The sequence below is a fragment of the Sturnira hondurensis genome, unplaced genomic scaffold (assembly GCF_014824575.4).
Source record: "Sturnira hondurensis isolate 20B ecotype Veracruz unplaced genomic scaffold, ASM1482457v3 Scaffold0006413, whole genome shotgun sequence".
NCBI classification, from domain to species: Eukaryota; Metazoa; Chordata; class Mammalia; order Chiroptera; family Phyllostomidae; genus Sturnira; species Sturnira hondurensis.
Genome location: NW_028079044.1, coordinates 17,245,175 through 17,263,710, shown reverse-complemented (window position 1 = coordinate 17,263,710; position 18,536 = coordinate 17,245,175). Strand labels below are relative to the sequence as shown.

At 47.5% G+C, this 18,536-nt stretch overlaps 1 protein-coding gene across 1 annotated transcript; it reads left to right on the top strand.

Annotated features, from left to right (window-relative positions):
* Window positions 1-11,346: 11,346 nt before the first annotated feature.
* On the top strand, window positions 11,347-17,071 carry NOTO (notochord homeobox). Its single transcript, XM_037047831.1, has 3 exons — window positions 11,347-11,731; window positions 14,505-14,719; window positions 16,774-17,071. The coding sequence occupies exons 1-3, from the start codon at window positions 11,347-11,349 to the stop codon at window positions 16,930-16,932; spliced, it is 759 nt and encodes a 252-aa protein (XP_036903726.1). The 3' UTR covers window positions 16,933-17,071.
* Window positions 17,072-18,536: the final 1,465 nt, after the last annotated feature.

The following is an 18,536-nucleotide window of genomic DNA, read 5'->3' as shown; positions in this document are numbered from 1 at the left end:
TGCCCAACAGTTTTCAAGAGGACAAAAGACGGATGTGCCTGCTACTTTTGCTTCTCCCCTCTCCCTGCCTCTGTCACACTCCCCGGCTAAAACTAGTTGAATGGGTTTGTTGCAGGGTGGGGCAGGGATCTGCCTTGTCTACATAGACCCTGAGAATGACTAGAGGACTGGCCCTGGCCGGAGAGGCTGTGAGGCCTGCTGATCACTTTAACAAGGAAGGTGGTGGGAAAAGGTTAGGCTAGGTGAACGGGCCCAGGAATCTTGGGGACATGGCTCTGTCCCCCTCCCCAGGGAGCAGTGAGGACAATTGGAACGAGGACTCTAAAGCAGGCATAGAGTTTGGCTACTCAGAGCACGTTCCCCAGACCCACACTAGCATTACCTAGGAGTGGGTTAGAAATGCAGACTCCAGAGATCCAACCCAGAACCACTGGGTCAGGATCTAGAGTTGAACCCGATCCCGAGATGATCTGTCTGCGTGTAAAGGTTTGGGAAGCTGGTAGATCCAGAACGGTGGTTCCTACCTTGGTTGCACAGTGGAATCACCTGAGCAGGTTTTACAACCGCCCCCCCACCCAAGCAACGCCCCAGACCGAGTAAATTAGCATCTCAGAGCAGGGGGCGGTGCCCCAACACTAGGGCACTTTGGCCCTCACTAGGCAGTTCCCCTGGTGAGTGAGGACTCCTTGTTGGACAAGCCCTACTAGGCTCTTCTCTGGAATGCAGGGAGCCAGGGCTCAGCTCCCAGTGGGGCCCAACCCTCCCCTCATCAGGACTTGAAGACATTGATTTTCCCAGGTTACTCTCTGGAGCCTGGAATCCCTGAGTTGGGCCCATAATCCCCCTTCCCACGCCCACCCCTATGTTTGAAGCCCTGACTCCCAGGGGCAGCTCCCTGTGTGAGTGCAAACAGCAAACAAATCAGCCTGGACACAAACAAGGGCCCTTTCTAACAGGAACCTTCAGTTTGGTGCTGAATAAACAGGCAGCCTGAGCCCCCACCCTACTCCTAGACCCCCAGCTGGCAGCAAGGCCCCGCCTCTGCACCTGGCCTGGATAGTGAGGGTCCCTGTGACATCCAGCACCCCCCTCCACACCAGTTCTCTCCCAACCTGCCCCCCTGTCCCTGGACTCAGCCTCTCTAGATGTAGTAGATAGTGGCAAAGGCTTGGTGACAACCCCAGAAACCTGCTTATGGAAGAGCCTTGAAAAGGTTACAAGGCTGAGAGAAGGTCTGGCCTGGTATGCAGGGCCAGTGACAAGTCTGTCCTCTTTCCCCTGACCCACAGTACCTGTCACCCACCTGCAAGACACACGTCCACACCCCACCACCACCACCTGCATCACCACTTCGCCAGCATTGCCTCTGTTACTCTCCCCTCCGAGCACAGAAACCTCTCCCCAGGGTTCTCCCCTCTCCAACTCCATTTGCTTACCAGACTCTTAGAAAGGTCACACACATCACAACCCAACTCTTTCATGGCTTTTTATTTCCACAACTCCCCCGAGTTTTTGGCCCCCAGAGCATGTTCAGATGTTGATGATGCAGACGGGGGGCTGGAGTGAGATAGACGGTGACTTTTTCAAAAGAGACAACACCTTTGTTTGCCTCTTGAACTGGTGTTCGAAGTTCAGCCAGTTATGAGGAGTTAAGATTAGTGAGTTCTTGAAACGATTTACTCTCTCACACACGATTCTTCTCTCACAACTCCATCCCCATTCACCCTCAAAGGAAAGAAGTACCCTTTCTTCCTCGAAGAGCTATGAGCCCAGAGGAGAAAGCAATTCAATTAAATGCAATTTCAACCATTTAAGTGGACATTCTCATGGAATTTAGTGTCATTCAGGACCGGGTTTGAATTCTGACAGTTCACTAGCTACAAAGCAAATCACCTGATCCTCCAAGATGCAGAATGGGAACAACAGCATGATTGTGGGAATCAGCAAGATGCAGAAATACTTACCATGCACGGCGCCTGGAGTATCACGGGGGTTCGGTAGAGGACCATTCCTCTTTCTGCTGCTCCCTTTCTTCAGACTGGAGGAATAAGGGAGAAACACAATTTAATTTGGGAAAGAATGCATGTTCCTACTATGTGCTGGGCCCTGTGGTCTTCATGGCCGGTGAATAAAACAACAAACAAGGTGCGGACCTGAGTTTTGGGTCATCACAGGGGCAGGGTATAGAGTGAGCTGGAGGCTCAGGGCCCTTGACTGAGTTTTGGGAAAATCATTTCCCACCCAGCGGGACCTCAATGTCCTTCCTCTTCTGAACAACAAAGGGCTTTGATTACTTGCTCCTAAGGTCCCAGCCAGCTCTAAATACTCTGAGTGGGGAGAAAACAGACTGGTCTCCCTGCACAAAGGTTGTTGGCCCTGGCCCTCATCCTTCATCTCTCATCCTTCCTCGGCCATTTCGCCCTTAACCTTGGGAGGCCCAGCGGGTCCGTCACAGATCCCTTCTCCTCTTGCAGCATTTCTTTCGGCGTAACCCCGCCCACTCCTTCTCTTCCTAGGTTTTCCTCTCTTTGGAGGTATCTGCAAAGAAAAAGCCTCCTCCGAGGAGCCTTCCTGGACTTCGGAGTTATAACTAATCTCTGTCCTTCATATTCCCATAGAAATGGCCCCTTTAGCTTGACCACTGTGTTTCTTAGCTGTGGATGAGTCTCCCTGCCCCTCCCTCCCCCACCACGAGATTGTGAGCTCCCGATGGGGGAGAAACTGTTCTTCATTCCTCTGTCTGTACCCCTCATAAACCCCGCACATAAAGGAAGCCTCAAACAAATCGATGTTTGCTGACTCCAGTCTAATTGAAGAGCACGGAATTTCAGAGAAAGTCTTAAAAGCAGCACACATCAGAAAAAGATCAGAAACAGTAGGTAACTGCAAAGTGCGACATTTGTTAGCATACACAGAGCCACCTCTGTGTCACTGTGCATTCCAGGGAGGGAGGAACAAACAACCTTGTTTGCTCTTGACCTGTCAGGTGCAGGGGCGGCGGGAGGGCGGAGGAGCGGAGCCGCAGGTGTGTGCTGGGGCCGAAACTGCCCGGCAGAGGGAGGAGGTGTGGGGCTTCCCACAAGGGGCCCCGGGCTCTCTCATTCCACAGGCTGGGCTTGACTTGAGGCCTCATGTGTGGGGCCTCCATGTCTGTTCTAAAGACCTGCATTTTCCCCTGTTAGCATATTTCTTCCGGATGAAAAAACCTATGCAAAGATGAACGAAAAAGGGATGGAGAGAGACCCTGTAAGAGCATGAAAAAGGAAAAAAGGGAGCAGGACTCACAAGGGCGTTGGGAGATAGGGCAGCACCCCAATACACCTTCCCCAACTTGCTAGGTCCCCTTACCTAGGGATCCTGAATAGGACTCAAAGTGCTCCTGTCTCTAGCCATGCTTCTCCCCTCAGTTGTAAGTCAGGGCCGGTGAAGTCAAAGCTTTAGCTGACCAAGCAGGGGCTTGAACATAACAAACAGAATGAGATTGGGGGGGGGGTTGTTTTTAAGGGCCCTGGAGAACTTGGGGAAAGAATACTGGTTAGGGATTCACATTCCTAGCTCAAGGTCTATGTAAGGGACCTGAACGTTTCCATGGCTATCTCATGGGACACATTATTTTCCCTACCTCACAAGTCCCTTTCATTAAAATTAGGCAGTTGTTTAAAAAGGACCATGAGAGTTAGGACAGAGACATATGTGGGCAGATTCCAGCGAATCTGTGGTCCTTGAGTTTCTAAGTTTGGCTGAACCTCCTTTCTAGGTAGAAATAGCCCTTCCAGCCCTGTATGAGGACTTTGGTCTCCCCTTACCTGAAGGACCCATGATGGCTTTTCCCCAAAAGGCGTGGTCTTCATTTTTCTCAGGATCTACCTGTATCACCTCTCATTGCGTAAAGATTCAAGTCCAAAGGGTGAAGTCTAAAGTATGATCTCTGAAAGGGTATGATATTCATAAAAATAATTGCATGATTTTGCCAGTTTATGTCCACAGAGACCTGGGGAAATGTACAGACAGGGATCCTAAAGAGTGGAAGGAAGTCATATTAGGCTTATGACTAAGCAGAGGTTCCTGATTCAGTGCATTAACCTGAGTGGTTCTAACAGTTTGCTCAGTTGGCTGACTGAAATATGGAAGCTGAAATGGCCCAACTTCTTTGTATACTATAGAAGAAAGTATCCAAAGGCTAAGGAAGCCTGGAATACTAGATTTAACATATACAACCTGTTTACCTCTTCCCTAAATATGTGCCCAAGAAGGTCCAGAGGACACTTCTTCCACCAAACCTGTGAGAAATGCATTCATGAAGAAAACCCTGATATACTTACTTGGAGAGTTCTATTGTGGTTCTTTTCTACAGGCCAGAAACGATGGCAGGGATTTATGCCATTGAAGCTGGCTCCCTAAATCCAAGGGGGTTGATGGGATCCCAGGTTAGCAGGGAGCAAGTAATGGTACTTAAGCACCAAAGACAACTAAGGATGGTCACTGCAATGGGCTCGTGAAAAATGCGGCCACCGTGGGAGGAATGGAAGTTACGCACGGACCAAGGAACAGGGATTCCCACTCACCGAAGCCAGTCTGGCTCCAGCCATTTCTGTGTGGCCATCCTGCCAACGGCAGACACCAACAATGAGCCCCCAGTTTGGAAATCGATCAGCCAGCTGGTGGCAAGTTGGTTAGACAAGAAGGGCCAGAAGTTTGTTCTCACTGGAATATCCAGTTACTATGACGCGGAGTTGCTTTCCCTGCCTGCAGTGCTTCTGCCAGCACCGCCGTCCATGGAGTTATGGAATGCCTTCTCCACCGTCACGCCGCCCCAGTCACACATCGGGTTTCTGCAGGTGGCTGGGGTGTTTCTGAGGCTGGCACTCGGTTCCACTGGATCTACCTCAATTTTGGGGGGGCATCTTTTGACTTTAATTGTTCCCATTTGTTTATGCAGACTTTATTTTATGTCCTTTAGTAATGGAAGGACATTATAATAAGGGATATATGTATCTTATTTCTGATTTTAAAAGTATCATGTTTAAACATAATTCTTGCTGTAGGTCTTTAAGGAGTACCCTTTACCCTTTAGTTTGGTAAAAGGTATACTTTTTTTTTATTTTTTTATTTTATTTATTTATCTTTAGAGGGGAAGGGAAGGGGAGAGGGAGAGAAATATCAATGTATGGTTGCCTCTCGTGTGTCCCCTGCCGGGATCTGCCCTGCAACCCAGGCATGTGCCCTGACTGGGAATCGAACCACGATACTCTGGTTCGCAGGCCCGCGCTCAAAAAAGGTATACTTTTTAAATAAACAAGTGTGAAATTTTATAATTTTTCTGTATCGACTAAGATCATTGTATTTTTTCTTTAATGTATTTATATGGAGTACTACTTTAACGACTACTTTGTACCCTAAAGTTTGCTAAAAGTTTTTATTTTTAAATGATTGTAGAATATTATCAAATGTTTCTTCTACATCTATTAAAATACTATATTTCCCTTTAATCTGTTAATATTTGTAATCCTTACTAGATTTTATGTTGAACTTTCTTACAGTCTCAGGATAAACCCTATTTGATCATGATGAATTATGTTATTTTCATTTAAAAAATATTTTATTTATTTATTTCCAGAGAGAGAGGAAGGAAGGGAGAAAGAGAGGTTGAGAGACATTAACCTCCAGTTGGTTGCCTCTGGCACACCCCCAACCAGGGGCCTGGCCCACAGCGCAGGCAGGTGCCCTGACTGGGAATCAAGCCAGTGACCTCTCGGTTCACAGGTCAGTGCTCAATCCACTGAGCCACATCAGCCAAGGCGTGATTAATTATTTTTGTGTAAACTGCCACATTTGATTTACTAATATCTTATTTAACATTTTAACTCCCTAGCATCATAAGGATAATCAGTTTATGATTCTCTCTTAAACTATCCTTTTCTGGTTTGGAGATCAAGGTTATTACTACCCTCAAAAATGATGAGGGTAGCTTTCCCTCTTTTCATCCCTGAAATAGTATAAAGTCAGGATTACTTATTCAATAAATCTATTGGAACTGGGTGTACTTTGGGGGAGAAAGGTAAGTGGCTAACAAAATTTTTATTTCCAATTAACAATTAATGGTCTATTGTTTTCTATTTTTTCTAAAGTCTATTTTAACAATTCATATTCTTCTAAAAATTATTTATTTCATATAATTTTTCAAATGTATTAATATTATTCATAACAATTCTTTTTTAATTTTTTAAATTTTATTTTAATTGTTGTTCAAGTACAGTTTTCTGTCTTTTACTCCCATCCCAGCCTCATAATAATTCTTTACAGTAGAATAATCTGTTTTATTTCTAGCTTTGCCTCATCCTTTTTAATAATGTTTATTATGCCTTTTCTCTTTTTACTCTCGATAAATCTTGATAGTAGTTTGTTTATCCTATTATTGTTTTCAAAGGACCCTTTTGGATTATATTGATCTCTGTGAGCATGTCATCTATATTTATTGACTGTATCAGTTTTTCTATTTCACTACTTTATGTTCTCATCTGTATTTTTTCTTTTATTCTATTTTCTTTATCCCCATTGCTTTTTTCCCTTCTTACTTAAATTGAACACAATTCCTTCATTGCCAGTCTTTATTTTTATTGTTGTTTTTGTTATGGAAAATTTTAAATATAAACAACATCAGAAAGAATACCATAATGAAACCCCATGCACTCAGCTGCCAACTTCAATAATTTTCTTTTTTAAAAAAAGATTTTATTTATTTATTTTTAGAGAGGGGAAGGGAGGGAGAAAGAGAGGGAAGGAAACATCAATGTGAGAGAGATAGATTGGTCAGCTGCCTCTTGTACTAACCCTGACTGGGGACAGAACCCACCACCCAGGCAGGTGCTGTAAATGGGAATCAAACTGGTGATCATTTGCTTTGCAAAATGACGCCCAACCAAATGAGCCACACCAACCAGGGCTGATCTATTAGTTTTGTTTACCTAAGCTTAACCAATATTTTTGCCTACTGATAAACAAAATTGATCAATATTTTAAATTATTCTCCTGACATGACAATGACCTTAACAGGCCCATTGCTTAATACGCTCAATCTTATTATTGCTATTATTGCTTATTATTTTTTACCTCATTGCTCTGGCTGCAACTTCCAGTACCACATTGAACAGCAGTGGTGAGACTGGGTATCTTTTTCACCACTGAGTATGTTTGCTGTGAGTGTGTCACCCAAGGCCTTTATTATATTGAGGTGCTTTCTTTCTATACCCACTTTATTAAGAGTTGTTTAAAATAAATCTACGTTGTCTCTTGTTAGATGCTTTTTCTGTATCTATCGAGATTATATTATTTTTATCATTCATTTTGTTAATGTGGAGTATCACACTGATTGATTGAGGATATTGAACCATCCTTGCATCCCTGGAATGATTGCAGGGTATGATCCTAATGTATTGTTGTGTGCAATTTGCTAATATTTTGTTGAAGATCTTATGTTCATTAGAAATATTGGCCTATAATTTCATTTTTTTGCATTGCCCTTTCCTAATTTTGGTATCAGGGGAATATTGGCATCATAAAATGAGTTAGTAAGCATTTATTCTTCTTTGGTTTTTTGAGTTTGAGAAGGATAAGTAAACATTCCGATCTTTAAGTGTTTTTGTAGACTTCACAAGTGAAGCCATCAGCTCCAGGGCTTTTCTTTGTTGAGAGATTTTTTTAAAAATAACTGATTCAGTCTCCATAATAGTTATAGGTCTACTCACATTTTCTTTTTTTTTCATGATTTAGTCTTGGCAGTTTTTGTGGTCTCTCTAATTGGTCTATTTTATCTATGTTACCTAGTTTATTAGTGTACAACTGGTCATAGTACTTGCTCATAATTTTTTTTGTTTCTGTAGCATTAGTAGTAACGTTCCCGCTCTCATTTCTAATTTTAGTAAGTTGTCTTCTTTTTTCTTAGTCCATTTAGGTAAAGGTTTGTGGATTTTGTTGATCTCTTCAGAGAACCAACTTTTGGATTTGCTGATTTTTTCTATTGTTTTTCAGTTCTGTCTTTCATTTATCTCTGCTTTAATCTTTATTTTTCCTTCCTTCTGCTAGCTTTGGGTTTAGTTTGTCCTTTTTTTCTCCCAGTTCCTTTAGTGGTAAAGTTAGTTTGTTGATTGGACATCCTTCTTGTTTTTAAAGGTAAGCACTTACAGCTATAAATTTCCTCCCTACCACTGCTTTCACTAGTCCCTTAAGTTTTGGTAAGTTTTCATTTTCATTCATCTCTAAGTATTTTCTATTTTCCCTCGTGGTTTTCTCTTTAATTTATTTGTTGTTTAAAAGCATGATGTTTGACTTCCACAATTTTGTGAATTTCCTGGTTTTCCTTTTTAAAACTGATTTCTAATTTTATCCTGTTGAGGTTAGAGGAAACACTTTGTATATCTATATTTTAAAATCTACCGAGACTTAATGTGTGACCTAATTAGAGTCTATCCTGGAGATTGGTTCACGTGCACTTCAGAAGCCTGTGGGTTCTGCTGTTCTTGGGCGGATTCTTCTATGTCTGTCTGTCAGATCTAGTCAGTTTATTGTGTTATTTAGGTCCTCTATTTCCTTACTTATTTTTCTTTCTGGTTGTTCTATTCAGGATAGTGAGTGAGGTTTTAAAATCTCCAAATATTATTGTTGAACTGTCCGTTTCTCCCATCAATTCTGTCAGCTTTTACTTCATATATTTTGATGGTCTGTCACTAGGTTTATAATTCTACTTCTTGCCGCATTGAAACTTACTCATATATAATGTCCTATAGGTCTCTTGTAACCTCTTTTATTCAAAATCTAGTTTGCAGGTATCTCTGTGGCACAGTGGATAGCGCATTGGACTTCTAAGATCTATTTCGTCTGATGTTAGTAAATGTCAGCAGAGTACTCTAGCGGGCACTTCCCAGGGCATCCAACCGGACGTCCGAGATGCTCAACCTGAACACTCTTCAGGCACGTGAATGCAGATGAAAACCACATTTTGCTAAAAGCCACACAGCTAAGGAATTTGAAGCTAGGCAGCCTACTAATTTCTCTCCCTCTATTTACTCATATACAAATTGGGAATATAAAGGCTCTTTATCCTCAGGAACTTACTGTCCAAGGAAGAATAAGTGAAAGAACAGAAAAATGGGTAACTATCTACTGAAACATAGTTAACTGTGTACTGAAAATCAAAGCAGATATACACTGACCATATATTTTACCTAAAAATCAGCACAACTAGACTTAACGGAATGTTCACAAGCCTGTCAATGGATCAGTTTTGTTGTCGTGTTCTTCATCAACGCCCTCTGATTGCGGGGTGCATGGCGCTGCCAGGTGAACCCATTGAGAGTCTCACTGCGTAAAGGACAGAGACCAGACACTTTGTAAATCTGCCTCACCCTCTCTCTCACTGCGCTGTTAAGAAACTTAGTCAAGCACATCTGCCATTGCACGTACACTCTCCTCCCCAGATTAGGTACCACTTAGCTAAAGACACAACCTCATTTAATGCTGGGAACAACTCCATTAGTTAACTCACCTATTATTTTCTCACCTATGATGTAATTTCCATTTCACAAAAAAATTGAGGCATAGAGTGAATAAGCCACTCATTCAGAGTCACTGAAATGTTCAGGGGCAAAGCTGGGATGCGAAGCCACGTTTGCCCAACTCCCAAGCCCACGACTCTGTCACTGGGTCCCGCTGTCCACCAAGAGCGTGAACGGTTGTCTTTGTGGGCCCCAAAAGGTGGGTCCCGTCCCCTCTTCACAAGAAACGCTGTTGGCTAGTTTGCTCCTGGGAGCTACGCAGCCCCTCCCGCTCCGGGGAATAGCTCCTCAAAAAGAAACATGTTGAGAAACGGAGTGATGTGTGTAGGATTTAGGGGTTGTGGGGATGGGGGTGGGGGCGGGTCTCTAGAACTTTTACCCATCCCCCCCCCACCCCCCGCTCCCACAGCGTCTGATCGTAGGTAAGCAAGGGCCCCTCTTTCCAGAGTGCATCCCACCCACGCCGCTTCCCCAGGGCTCTCCTGCGGCTCTTCAGTCATCTCCGACCCAGCAGCCCCTGGCCGGATCACAGTAGGGCTACACCCAGGACCCATCGGGCCACCGGCCCATCATTTCATCCAGTCTCACGGTCCAGGCTGCCTGCGGGGGGTGGGGGAGGGGCTGCCCAGAAGGCGGAGCCAGGACTGTGGAAGACGGAAGCAGGGTGGGGCAGGCCGCTGCCCACCCAGCAAGATTCCTCTGGCCCGTACTTGGCACACCAGAAGGGGGATGTTTGTGTCCCTGTTGACACCTATTGACAATGACCGGGAAGCGCCCTGCACCTGAATAGTTTCAATATTAGGAACGGATTTGGGGAGACAGAGTGCAATGGTCACGCTGGCAGCCAGATATCCCTCTGAGCCCCACAGCACTGTATAGCGCTGGCCCGGCATGGGCCAAGTGTGAATGCTTTGCGTGTGTTACTCGTAATCTACACAGCAACTCCACGAATTAGCTCCTCTCAGCACTATTTTGCAGGTGAGGAAGTACAAACAGTAACTTGTGACTTAGCAGGAACAACAGTTAGTGAGATTCACCCGTGCTGGTTATACCCACCCGTAAAACAGGGACAGAACGCCTGCCCACCAGCCTACAGAAGGCAAGGAGTTCTGTAAGCCGTCAACGCCCATGCATGGACAGCACGTTAGCATTCAAGTCTGGAGCTGTTACAGGTCTTCCCCTTCCACCTATTTGGATATAGAAAAGCCCTTTCCCGTGGAGCCTGGGCAATGGGGGTACAGATGGTTCCTGGAAAGATCCAAAAGAAGGTGGTGCCGGCAGACAGGAAAAATAGCTGGGGGGACAGAGTGGGAAATTTACTTTTCATTGTGCTTATAAACAAGATATTTAATTTTAATTAAACATTTTAAACGTCTGTGCAGTCACAGGTCAGTCTGGCTGGGGCTTCTGCTTCAAAGGCGCCCAGTGGCGGGGTGGCTCGCCCAAGACCGCCGTGGAGCTACAACATGCCACCCTCCCACGGCACCAGGGTGCGCATTTTCAATGAGGAACAGCGGAGGGAGGGTGCTCCTTGGTGCTGTGCTCCCCTCGCCTTTCCCAGGACCAGCGTCCCCACCGCACGGGCTGTGGAGAGGGGACTCCGCAGCTCACGGGAGGCCCCGCCTGGGCGGAGATAGAAAAGGCCGTCTGCCCCGCCCTGTCCCGCCCCGCCAAATTTAAGAGCCCCTGCCGACAGCTGGGCCGGTCCTCACCAGCACTCTGTCCCCCTTTTGCAGGGTGTTCTCACTCGCCTCCCGCCCTCCTCTCCTAGCGTCGGTCCGGCCAGGGCGGCGCCATGCCCGGTCCCGGGGAAGATCAGGTCCAGCTTCCGCGCTCAGGCTGCTCTCCTGCCCCCCGGTCCTCCGCTCTTCATCCCGGCTCCGCGGACCTTGGCAGGTCGCGCGCCCCTCGACCCCGCGAGTCCTTTTCCGTCGAGGCCATCCTGGCGAGGCCCAAGCCCCGCGCGCCGGCTGCCTCCCCGCTGTCCGTCTCCGCCTGCGCCGCCTCGGGCATCTGGATGGCTCCCTCCAGGTCTCTGGCCCCGGTTCTGCCATGGGCGTGCATGGCAACATTGCTACCCGCCTACCTGAGCGTGGGGCTCTACCAGCAGTTCCCCCAGCCTCCTGCGCCGGGGCTGCGCGTGGTTCACCTCTGCGGCTTCCAGGGCCTCGGTGTCAAAGGTATGAGGTGGGCCAGCCACAGCATTCAGGGAAGCAGGCTGGGGAGCTGAAGAGTGGAGACCACGACAAGAGGCACGGGATAGAGAAGTCCCTGAGTTTGAGAACCACACGTGGTTGGAGTGGGAAGTGGCCCTATGACCCTTGACCTTGCAGCTGAAACTGAGGCCCTAGAGTAGTACTCTCTGAGAACAGCCTCTGGCGCCAGACCTCCCCTGCAGGCTGCAGAGGTGGGAGCAGGTGTGTGTGAGGGCGGGTGCAGAGTGAGAAATGCCGGTGGGCCGGAGCAGGGCTCGGAAGCCTACAGGGGCCCGAAGCATACAGGTGCCGAGGCTGGGGCTGGGGCTGGGGCTCTGCGTCCTGGAGGAGGGATTTGTAGAGTTCTTTGCTCCCTACCACATCCCCCCTTTAGACAAAGCCCTGTGGTGAAGACTATTCCCCAAAGCTGCCCTGAAGGTGAACCCGTGGCCAGGTCTTAGCCAGGAGAAGCAGATGCTACAGGTGGTGCTGTTCAGCAGGGAGGTGCTGGGGGCTGGCCAATCCCCAGACCCCAAAGTCGCCTCCACTGCTCATGTCTGTGTGAGCTTATCTCCACACTGTACGGCTCTGGGCCTGCTTGCTTATAGTGCTCTTAGAATGGTACCTTAGGTCTCGGGAGCTCGGAAGCTTAAATCCTGATGAGAATTTCACTGTTGAGGTAAATTTCTCCTCTAACATTAACATCTATAACAGTTTTTGCAATTTTTGGTTCTCTGATTCATGCTTCCCCATGTCTCCCTGAGGAAAACCAGCAAAGTTAGTGCAAGCCTCATCAACTTACACCAAGGTCATTTTAACACAATCTTACCTGACTTCTGCTCCTTGCGCCTCACCCATCTTGTGTTTCCTCCACCCCTTGCAGCTGGGCATCCCTCCCACCCATGCTGGAGAGGAAGCCTGGTGTCCCAGCCCCGGCCAAACCCATGCCACTGAAACTGGGAGCCATAGCTATCATCCCAAGCCACACTTTCTCAACCTCCCCCGCATGCCTGAGGTCTGAATTGCAGTTAACTACTTTATATTAAAGTAGTCTCATTTTTCAAGTTCATTTTTGTTTAGCTATTACATTCACACTGTTCAAATGTCAAAGTGTTTACTAAGATAGATAGAGTGGCTGAACTCCAGTCACCTAATTCCCCCCACCCCACAAGCAACCAATAAGACCAGTTTCCCCTTCCTTTCTTGTCTCCTTCCCTCCTTCCTTTCTCTCTCTCTTTCTTTCATCTTCACCCAAGAATATTTTTATTAATTTTTTTAAGAAAGAGAGAAAAGGAGAGAGATAGAGATGTCACTGATGTGAGAGAGGAACATTGACTGTTTGCCTCCCGTAGGTGCTGCAAACTGGGATCAAACCTGAAACCTAGGTATGTGTCCTGACTGAGAATTGAACCCACAAGCATTTGGTGCGAGGGATGATGCTCCAACCAACTGAGCCACCCAGCCAGGGCACAGCAGCTTCATTATTCTTCCAGAAGTATTTCATGCATATTTAATACCTGAATACACGTTTCCCCCCCTACTAGACACACTGCTCTGCACCTTATGTTTTTCACTTGACCATATATAGCTGGGAGGTTTTTCCACATCAACCCATACAGAGCTTCTTTACATCTCAGAGTGGTCCGTTGTGAGGATGTAGCATGATTTATTTAATCAGGCCCCATTGATTTTTCTCACCTCTTGCTATTATGCTAATGCTTAAGGCAAGCCTGATGGAACCAGTAGTTGGTGTCCTGGGCAGCCACGGCGAGACCTCAGTCTCCTCACTGGAGCAGTCTGTCTGCCAACCCTGGAGCCTTCCCAAGGCTAAAGGGAGCTGGGGGTCTCAGCGCTGCGCTTCTGCTCCTTTGTCTGGAATATTCTGGGTGTGTAGGCCCAAAGGCTCCCCCCTTTCTCATTCCTTCCTATTTATAACTTAGGTACTGCCCCCTGGTGGACGAATCTTCATCTCCACCGGCCCACATCTCCGTGAGCGGAACTGCACCTTTGTATGCAGGAGAAAAAGGCACCCCTTCAGGCAGACACAGAACCTTGTCAGGGGGCAACGCTTGACCTGCGGAGAGTGGGCAGAACTTCGACCTCCATTTACCCTCTCAGCTGGGTACCCAAGTGCAGGACACAAGCTGGAATGTACATAGTGGCCCTGTTCAAATGTCCCCTCAGTGGGGTGGCTCCTCTTTCTAAAGATGCAACTATCCCCTTTCCCCTGCCAATATACATACACATTCCCCTTCTCCTTTCCTGATTTATTTTTCTCATTAGCACTAATCACTGTCTGATACAGTATTTTATTTACCTTTTCTACAGTTCTACAAGGATTTTCTGCTTTGTCCTGGGACCATGCCTGGCACATATTAGCCATTCAAAAGTTGTATGTTTAGTGAATAAAATGGGGGACCCTTGAGGATCCCTTCTCTGCCCACCCCATGGGGTTTCCTGAGGTCGCCAAGGAAAGGAGTGGCGGACAAGGAGAGATGGAGGTTTGGCAAGTCCTCTCAGGGCCTGAACTGAGGCCACTCAGCGGGGGAACAGTGGGGGCAGGAAGAGTCTCACAGCACTGTCCCTTCTGCCTCACTAGTTCTTGTTTTCCCATTTCTGCGCGGTCTCTTCCCACTGTGCTTCTCTTAACTGGACAACGGCAAGGCCGGGCAGTGGAGCTGCCAGCTTGTTCTGTCTCCCCAAGATGGGCGGGTAGGTGGGCGCTGGCTAACCTCCCCTCCTGCTGGTTGCTCTTTAGGTTTGGAGGTGGATCACTGCCCAGGCCACTGGAGTCCCCCAGACTGGGCCCCAGTCAAGGACCCTCAGGACACTGAGAGACCCCAGAAGAGGGTTCGAACTATGTTTAACTTGGAACAGCTGGAAGAGTTGGAGAAAGTGTTTGCCCAACAGCACAATCTAGTGGGGAAGAACAGAGCTCAGCTGGCAGCCCGGCTCAACCTCACAGAGAACCAGGTAGGAGGAGAAGGGAGTTCTGTGGGGCCTGGGCTGCACCTGAGGACAGACACCACCCTCCAGAAGGCCCTGGGTGGCGGCTGGGACGAAGACATGGCCTTTCTTCCTCCGTGCCAGGAAGCTGGGGGAGAGTAATTATTGCCATACTCCCTGCATGAATGAGAAAGAGTCCCATTTGAAATTACTTGTGGAAACAGCACATGATATTAATCTAGATATTAATCTAGAACTTTATACCTTCATGCTAAATAAGGAGCTGACAGTGAAATTAAGTAGGCATTCAAAGAACTAAACATTTAAAATAATACAAACTTCTTAAGAACTAGGTATGTCCATTGTCTCCATGTCCTCACTTCCCATCTATTCCTTAACTCATTCCAATATGAATTCTTTCCCTACCATTCCTTCAGAACTGCTCATCAAGGTCTCTCACGACCTCTGGGTTGCCAAAGTCAGGAGATGCTTTCCTTTCTGATCTCACTCCTCCACTAAGTACAGTTGACCGCTCCTGTTCTTACTGAAACACACTCTTCTCTTGGTTTCCAGACACCACACTCTCTTGGTTTTCCTCTCAGCTCTCTGCCCACTTCGTCTCTCTTGCCTTTGTCGGCTAGTATTCTCTTCGTGACTTCCAAATTTTCTCCCCAGCTGACTTCATTTATCCGCATGGTTTTAAGTGCCATCTGTAAGCCAACAACTCCTAACTTTTTGTCTGAGCCCCCTTTTCCTGATTCATACATCTAACTATCTTCTTGAGGTCTCCACTTGGGTATCTTATGGGTAGGCATTTCAAATTTAACAAGTCTAAACCTCAATTCTTGAGTATTTTTCTCGCCACATCTGTCCCTTGCCCCACACATGGTCCCACAATCCAACCAGCTGCTCACAGCATCTAGTCACCCTACATTTCCCCCTTCCCCCCACTTCCAACCCATCAGCAAGCCTGTCAACTCTGCCTGGAAAATGCAGCTGGAATGGCTTCATTTCTCTCCACCGCCCAGTCCATACCAGCCCCAGCTCTTGCTGGGTCACTGCAAGAACCTCCCAGCTGACTCCATGCCTCTCCCCCCATCCATTCTTCACATAGCAGCCAGACATGCCATTCACTTAACACAGCGACGTTCAACCGGTGCGCCCCACCCGTGTTTAAGCCATGCAATACCTGACTGTTTAGTTGGGGCGCTGGTCTCGTTTTCCTTAGATTGTCACATTAAAAGTTGACAACAGCCAACACCACGATAGCCAACCGATGGGAATGAATCAAAATTATACCTATTTTTTGGTCAGAGTGGCAAAAAATATATACATTTTTGGTGTGACTCAGAATTTCAGTAATCAGTGTATGTGTGCCATGAGATGAAAAAGTTGAAAATTGCTGACTTAACATGTACACAGAACTGCGCCGTATCCCACTTAAAAGCCTTGGGGTTGACACTCCTTGCCCTGGGCCTCGTGGTCCTAGGTGATCTGGCCCCTGCTGACCACTCCCACTTTCTTTTCCTCTGCTTCCCCTCTCACTCTCAGCTGTGCCAGGGGTGCCCGCCTCCTCTCTGGTCCTCAAATACTCCAAGCTCGGTTCTACCTCAGAGCCTCCTCACGGGTCCCACCCTGCCCTGGCCTGCTTTTCTCTCTCCCTTCCAGGCTGGCCTCTCATCCTCTGAGCCTTGGCTTAAGGGCTGGTTCTTCAGGGATGCTCAAACCCGTTTGTAGCCCCATTTGTGTTTATATATTTGTTTGTTTTCATGCTTGTTATTAGTCTCGCTGCACTAGGCTGTGAGCTTCCAGGGGGCAGGGGCCACGTCTCTGGTGCTCACCACCGTATCACCAGCATCTAGGGTGGCGCCTAGCACATAAGAGGAGTTCGATAAATACTTATTGGATGAATGGATGAATGAATGGCAACTGGAATTATGGGGAAGGATGTTTTGGAGGCAATGCTTCCCTTAGAAGGAAGAACAAATAGTAGCCAGGGTGGAGTGGGTACTGTGGGGATGGGAGAAGCAGTGGGAACTGCTGGCCACATTCTGATCTCTGTCCATGGCTCCCACTTGCAGGTGAGGGTCTGGTTCCAAAACCGCAGGGTCAAGTATCAGAAGCAGCGAAGGCTAAAACCACTGGCCGCGTCTTCCGAGGCTGCCTCCCCAGATGAGCCCTCTAGCAGCTCTGACTCCATCACCCAGAGAGAAGACGCCAAGTCGGGAGTGGGCAGCTGAGGACGGGGATGCAGACTCAACCTGGGCGGTCGAGCTAGGTCTTCCTGGAGACACCCACTGAACCTCCCAGCCCCACATCTTAACACAGAGCCTCGTCAGGGTCAAAGGGCACCAGAGGAATCAGAACTGTTGAGAACTTTTCAATATTGACTCTTGGGAGCTGCGATAATGTAACAGTCAGGAGCACAGACTTTGGCTTTCGGCTATGACCTTGGCCACGTTACTGAACTTCTGAGCCTTTTCTTCACCTATATAATGGGTGTGTTGATTAGTTAGATCTCGCAGGATTAAGATAATGTCTGTAAAACACTTACAGTGTGCCAGGCCCAGTGCTAAGTGCGGGTCAACTGCTAAGGCTTACAGGCGCCCTTCGCCTGGGGAAGTGGTGCCTGTACTGGCCCTGAGTTCTCCGGGGGTGAATCTTTTCCTGGCTTGGCTATGGAGGAGAGAGGGCTGTTTGTTTTGTTTTCATTTTTTTTTCTATTTTTATTTTTTTAATTCTCACCTGAGGATATGTGTATTGATTTTAGAGAGAAAGGTGGGGGAGGGGAGAGAAAGAAACATAGTTGAGAGAGAAACATCAATCAGCTGCCTCCTGTATGCACTCTGATTGGGGATCAAACTCGAAACCTAAGTGCCCTGACCGGGGATCAAACCTAAAACCCTTTGGTGTATGGGATGATGCTCCAGTTAACTGAGCCCCCCTGGCCAGGGCAAAGGGGCCTCTTTGAATCAATGTCTGGACATAGAAGACTCTTCCCAAATAGATGGCAGAGTTGATAGCTAACAGGAAGGAAAGGTAGAACATTTTCTCACAGGGTTCCCCAGAGTTTTCTTGTTTTGTCTGAACTGTCACCTCTCAAAAGGAGCTCTGGCCCAGCTGCCTCCGTAAAGCAGACATGCTGCCCTGACCACCGCCTTCTCTCTACCTACCCGCCTTGGCTCCCCACCCCGTCTTCATATAGAATAGGGGAGATCTGACTCTGCCTCTGCCAAGGCTGGCATTTTATTATAAGTTCTGGTGTATTTTCATGGGACAGTTATTATTCACCCCTCTTCACAACTCAGACTCATGGTTCATTCTATTTCCTTCCCAGGAACCTGCTTTGTTTATCTCTAAGAAGCCTAACTGATAGCCTCCTCCAGTGGGGACAGCCAACAGCATGTCCAGAGCAGATTTCTCTAGCGCTCCACATTCCCCGGGTGGTCCTCTATTGAGGATGCTTTACACTCTAGAAGGGCTTCTGGTTACTGAGGTGAACTGGTGGAAGGAGGCCTGCCCTGCCACCTGGTGGTGGAAGAGGGCACGGTCCCCACTGCTCTCTAGTAGGGTTGTCCAACCTTTTGCCTTCTCTGGGCCACACTGAAAGAAAAGTTGTTTTGGGCCAAACATTAAATACACAACCACTAACAAAAACTAATGAGCAGGGAAAAAGGTGTTAAGTAAATTTACAACTTTGTGTTGGGCTGCATTCATAGCCATCCTGGGCCTGGGGCTGGACACCCCTGCTAGAGTTTTCTGAGAGAAGAAAGGTAGGGAGTAGAGTGAGCCTTGGAGAATGACCTGTCTCCCAAGGCAGTGGACATCCTCCCCTGGACACCAG